General features: G+C 44.4%; 2 protein-coding genes across 5 annotated transcripts in view; both read right to left on the bottom strand.

Annotated features, from left to right (window-relative positions):
- Positions 1-2,777, bottom strand: part of LOC140339122 (uncharacterized) — a 5,729-nt gene extending 2,952 nt beyond the window's left edge. Inside the window, exon 1 of the mRNA XM_072423696.1 lies at positions 2,293-2,777. Coding sequence (XP_072279797.1) covers positions 2,293-2,392 — 100 coding nt within the window. The 5' untranslated portion in view covers positions 2,393-2,777. The remainder of the gene's footprint in view (positions 1-2,292) is intronic.
- Positions 1-4,620, bottom strand: part of LOC140339046 (oocyte zinc finger protein XlCOF8.4-like) — a 236,061-nt gene extending 231,441 nt beyond the window's left edge. Inside the window, exons 1-4 of one of the 4 annotated variants that reach the window (XM_072423570.1) lie at positions 4,538-4,620; positions 4,096-4,225; positions 3,859-3,981; positions 3,663-3,786 (exon numbers count right to left, since the gene is read on the bottom strand). In XM_072423570.1, coding sequence (XP_072279671.1) covers positions 3,663-3,786; positions 3,859-3,981; positions 4,096-4,173 — 325 coding nt within the window. In that variant the 5' untranslated portion in view covers positions 4,174-4,225; positions 4,538-4,620. Of the gene's footprint in view, positions 1-3,662; positions 3,787-3,858; positions 3,982-4,095; positions 4,423-4,453 lie in introns of those variants that run through there. The other 3 variants (XM_072423571.1, XM_072423572.1, XM_072423574.1) reach the window with 3 other exon arrangements.
- Positions 4,621-6,159: the final 1,539 nt, after the last annotated feature.

The following is a 6,159-nucleotide window of genomic DNA, read 5'->3' as shown; positions in this document are numbered from 1 at the left end:
GTGATCAGAAGGGGAATACCGGTATGAATGGCACATGAGTGATCAGAAGGGGAATAATCTTTCAGAATCTTTTTTTTTCTAGATCTTCCTCCTTTAAAATTGGGTGCGTCTTATATTCCGGAGCGTCTTATACGGCAAAAAATACGGTACTTTTCTATGTCGCTACTCTGGTGACTACCCTACCTAATCTTATGCGAGAACTGCATAGGTTTGGGTTCTTATGCGAGAACTGCATTAACTTTATGCTGCTACTCAACAAAGTCCGGAGAGATCTACAGAGATGGAGGCAGTTGGCCTTCACCTGGTTTGGGAGGTGTAACGTGCTAAAAATGAACGTTATGCCTAGGTTACTGTATATGTTACAAGCCCTTCTGGTACGTATCCCAAACTATGTATTGTGAAAGTTCCGCTCTGAATTTATAAAGTTTGTCTGGCACACAGGGTCACCTAGAATTAGGATGACAGTGTTGAGACTTCCAAAAGCCAACAGGGGAATGGCGTTTCCCGACCCAGTATTGTACCATCAAGCTGTACATTTGTCCAGACTGTTGGATTGGTGCACCAATTTTAACTCAAAGCTATGGGTTAGACTGGAAGACGCATGCTCCAGTACCCCGATAGATACCTTGGTCTGGGCGCCACCGGCGGCCAGGGCCACTATGACCAACCACCCTTTGATTGTTGTGACCCTGAAAGTGGTCTCTAACTACTTCGCCTCCCAGAATATAGCCGTGTACCCATCCCCCCTAACTCTGATTCTAGGCGACCCTGGGTTTCCTCTGGGTCTATCTGATCTAATATTCCACCAATGGTGAAAGTTAGGGGTCTACAGAGCGTCACACTTTCTACACAGTGGGGAGTGGTTTCATATACCAACCCTACAATTGAACAGGGAACTCCCTTCATTGTCTCCTTGGCATCATATACAACTCACGTATGTTTTAAGATCTCAACCACGACCCTGCTCATTTGTCCGATCCCTTGTGCGCTGCCGGACGCCCCATTCGGGGTACGCATTCTTATGCCTACCAAACCTTGTTAACAGTACATACGCCGGATTCCCCCCATTTGTGGCTAGACGGGAAGGTGATTTAAATATCCGCTTTACTGATGAGCAGAGGGATATGTTACTTCACTTCTGCCATAAGGCGTCTATATGCAATAAATATCAAGAGAACAACTAAAAACTGGCTACCCGCTGGTATAGGATGCCCGTGAAACTCGCTAGGCTCTTCCCCCAGTCGGACAGCACTTGCTGGAGATGTGATGGAGCACAGGGTACATTGCTCCATATTTTCTGGGAGTGCCCCAAACTGAAACTCTTCTGGAACTCAGTGGCCGACGTCATCTTGAAACTCACAGAGGTAGATGTCAGACACAACCCAGCTCTGGCGCTCCTCCACATCTCAGACCTGTCCCGTAAGGGATATAATAATTCTTTGTTGAGACACCTCTTAAATGCAGCTAAATTTTGCATTCCAGCTTTTTGGAAAAATGACACTTCCCCGACTGTAGCACACTGGCTAAGAAGGGTAGCCGATATTCATCAGAAGGAGGACAGGATCTGCACTTACGCCAAGAGAGCAGATAAACTTGCCCAAACTTGGTACCACTGGATCCACCTCACTACCACTGTGGAATATTCCAGAATGTTACAACCCCCTTCATCGGATTCTTAATATAAAACCTGTACTAAAGAAGCAGAGTTATAACTGCAGTTGTCAAGGGTAACGGTGCGTGCTTCCATCTTAGCACATGCTGGCAGTCTACCTGTGATAGTGTGTTTGGCAAGGGGTAACAGAGTGGTGAACCTTGCCCCGTGACGGCCCTTCTCAGCCTGCTGGTGTGTGGACAGTTGCTGAGCTTGCTGGAAAGTCTATGCGCAGGGGTGTGAGTTTGTCACACCTATCATTTGTGATATCTATATGGAGGTGCTGTGTAGCTTAGCTGGTTGCTAACCAAATTATGTTGGTCATCAGTGATGGAACTGCCCCAAATTCCAATCGAATGGAACTCACGGAATATCATTCAGCCTGATATGGCAGGATTGTCAGGTAAGTCTGGTTGACCCATAATTTAGCCCCTGCTGCAAAACCCAAATGAGTGCCATTTTGCTGGTTGAAGTCTAGTAAAGACCTGGATGTCTAATTGAGGCTGATCGCTCCTGACCACCCAAACTGGGCAGATATTTCCCCCCTATTACTGTCTATTGTCAATGATGGATCAGAGATTGTTGTAGTGACTAAACAAGGAATCTGGGACTCTTTTCTGGATTTAATGTTTATTACCCACCTGCACTGATCTCTGGGGTAATTTCCTCCTCCCTACTTGGCTCGTCACCACTAACATACAGATCTTCTGCTTCTTCTTCGACTTCAATTTTGATATCCATTAAGGTTTTAACCTAGATAACAAAAAAGGATATGTTATATAATTGACAGGACAAAATAACTTTGTTGGCGCTTCCATTTATGGTAGGTCCAAAGTTTTTAAAGATAGAGAAGCCCATCTTCCTACAAGATCCAGAAGATAGAGAGAATGAAGACATCTCTCTAGGGTAAAGTTCCACTGCTCCGAGAGGGTCAGCATATGATAGAGGTTATATAGACCTCTGTGTGCCAGATTGGATTCCCCTATTCTATATGATACATCTGGCCATTCGCCTTTCAACCTAAGTAATGTATCCATAACTAGGCCATAAGCCATAATCCAATGCCCTCCCTTAGTTCCATCTGCCCATCAACAAACCTCTCTATCTCCATCCACTTAGGATTTCTACTGTTTACCCTACCCGATTATCTTGTAGAATCTTGTGATTTTCCTGAAAGCCCTCAGAAGGGAAGAAAGGAGAAGAACTTCTGTTCTGTGTTTCTGGAGGTGACACATTCCCTTCACTTTGCTCATCATTCCTCATACACGTCACATCTTCTCCATCTTCACTCGGATATCCAAATGGGTTTTCATCCTACATAACACACAATACAATAAAATTATTATCCACCTCTACCTATCTGGGCCAAATAGTCAGGTCCATTGTTGCACATGCATGCCTTCAGAAAGTGCAAGTCCTTCTTGGAGGACAGTCTTAATGTGCCGGATGACTTTCTGTGACTTGGTTTTCTGTTCATGACCGGTATCTGACTTCACCTCTCAGCTCACTCCTTGCTACCTTGCTGGAACTGCCTGACCAATAGCCTGCCTCTTACTTGGAGGCACACTACTCTCTTGTTAGCCATGTTTGAATGCATATTGAATGTCTCCAACCTGGTATCAGCCAAGATCACATTATCCTCATCTCCAAATGTCCTGGAGAAGATTATACTGGTGCTAAGACTCTGCACATCAGGTACACACAGCACAAAACACACAGGTCCTGTGTTCCTAGCGATTTCTCATATAGTCCCAGGCTAAACCAACTTTGGCAAGAATGAAAAGGACAAATGTTTTCACCTACCTGATCCATCTGAGGGATCTCCTGATGTTCTTGTGTGGTGTCCTGGGAATACAGTGGACAGGGACATCTCTCTGGTTGGTTCCCCTTACTGGATCCACCTGTATGAAACACACACACTGACTGAATACATTGTCTCTATGTGTTTATCAGATGATGGGGGATCTATCCTCCGTACTGCTCTCTCCTTTACAATAAAGTCTCCCCTTACCCGGTGATGTGAGGGTCTGGTGGTCCTCCATCATGACATCCTTGTAGAGGTCGTTGTGTCTTTCTAAATACTCCCACTCCTCCATGGAGAAATAGACAGTGACATCCTGACACCTTATAGGAACCTGACACACACAATAATACAGTCAAAATCCAGACTCACAATAGTAATGCACCAGAATCCCAGCACTGCTCACCTCTCCAGTCAGCAGCTCTGTGATCTTCTGGGTCACTTCCAGGATCTTCTTGCCATTGTCTTTCTCTGATGTCAGGGAGAAAGGTCTTGTACCATCACTCAGTTTCTTTACGGGTCCATAATCCTAAAAACATCAGCAAAACAAATATAAAATAGAAGCAGAGCCACCTATCTTGTGATGGCCATCTTTAACCTTCCAGGGCCCTCTTAGAACCAACCATCCCAGAATACTGCTCACCTCTCCGGTCAGCAGGTAGATGATCTCCAGGGTGAGGTTTAATATCCTCTCGGTCAAGTGACGCCGTTCCTTCTCCATCTTTGGCTATGACGCTGTGACTGCTGCTCGTGGGAGGGACCAACAGAGACGCCTGTGAACAATAATATGCATCAAATTAAACATAATAAACAAAAAAAAAAAATGAACAATGCAAAGACTTTGTGGAAAACATTTTCCCTTGAAGAGAAGGAACTACTCATTTAATATCCAACAAGATAGATGCTGTAATCCAAGTCATGTCCCCTTCATATTAGTAAATGACCCCCAAATATTGTGAATGCAAAGTCCTAAGACCCCCACATTCCTAACTGATAATAACCTTATCAATAAATAAATATTATTATACAGCACCACAGCTCAGGCTGCATACAAGGGGACCCCTCAGCCCTGAGCAGCTACTGACCCCTTCTCTATCATCACTTCCAGTGTTGCTCCGCCCACTTCCTCCCACTTTGTGCGTTCCACAGTCACCCAGCTGCTACCTTGTTGCCATAGTGACACAGGACTCAAGGAATTGTCTCTATTGGACGTACGAATTCCAGGGCATGAAATCAACTGACAGATTTGTCCTTATAATAGGAGGGGGCGGCCATTTTCTTGTAGCTCAACTCAGTGTGTGTCTTTAGTGCACCAACAGAAGAATATTACTATAATACACAGGTAGAGCTGTTTATGGGGGATATGTAGGGATTGCCTACTGCCAACAAAAACATGGAATTTTTTAACTGTGGTTTGTTTTGTGGTGGCGGCCATTTTAATGTAGCTCTTGCAAGTAGACAGCTAGTAGTAGAAAAAGCTAAATTGTAGGAAATTGATGAGGGTGTACCCAGTGAGGCGGAGGGGGGAATAATGGGTACACCCCCTCCAATTTATTATGGAAGGGTAGAGAAGGGAATTCCAACACTCTATACTGCCTGGATGGGGAGAGTCATGTGACCTTGTGGATCAGGTCAGATGTTGACACATTTAATCATCAGCTTGTTTTATTTTGGTAGAAAATATTTTAGTTACCCCAATGTACATTGCTTTGAAATGTGACAGAAGTTCTAACAATCACGCATACCTTCCAAAAGTAAAGAAAGGAATCCTAGTTTTGCTGTCACTGATTAAACTTTTCGGTGGTCCCTCCCATGAGGAGCAGAGTTTATGGGTTTTTCATTGAAAATGGAGAAGAAACGGAGTTACATGACTGAGAGATTATTACAGCTCACCCTGGAGATCATCTACCTGCTTACCAGAGAGGTGAGGAGGATTCTGGGAGGTCACATGATAAGCTCAGCCCTATTATTCCAACAAAAACCTGACCAGAGAAATGAAGAGGATTGTGGAATAGGTATCATTTCCAGATTGCGTGAACAAAAGAAGTTCATGGACAAATCTGTGAACCTTTTGTCCCATCTACCGGATTCACTGAAGGGATCTCTGAGTCTCGATGTTCTTGTGTGGAATCTCGGAAATACAGATAATAATGGGGTCATCTCTCTGAAACCATCTGTTGGAAACACACACACTGACTGAATACATTGTTTCTATGTCTTTATTTGTGTGCATCTAGGTGGATACTCAATACTCAGTTCTCCTTTACAAGAAACAGAAGTGTCCTTTTACCCTGTGATGTGAGGGGTGGACAGTTTTCCATCATGACATCTGAGCAGCGGGTGGTTGACCCATAAGGACAAGTTGCAATAAGTAACTATTTAAAAGATAACAGTCAACATGTTCCTTCTCCAGTAGAGGGCAGCCCTGAGCACATGGCAGATGTGCCCTTGAGACCTTACCCAGCAGCCTGACGATCTTGAATCCTGACCTGACTAAAACCCCTGGGAAAGTTTTCCTTTAGGCAAGGGATAGATTGGTGTTACCATGAATGGAGGAGATACAGCAGGCAACCTTTTCAGAATGGCTTTGATTCCTGTCATGGACAATCAATGGCCTAAATTTAGGGCCTCTAGTGTAGTTTGGTCAAACAGATATTCCAGAGAACGTCCAGAGAAAACGGGGTGGGGATGTCAAAGGGGGGTCTTG

This window comes from Pyxicephalus adspersus, chromosome 10 (assembly GCF_032062135.1).
Source record: "Pyxicephalus adspersus chromosome 10, UCB_Pads_2.0, whole genome shotgun sequence".
Taxonomy (NCBI): Eukaryota; Metazoa; Chordata; class Amphibia; order Anura; family Pyxicephalidae; genus Pyxicephalus; species Pyxicephalus adspersus.
Note: the sequence above shows the minus strand (reverse complement) of the source record. Positions and strands in the feature narration are given on the sequence as shown.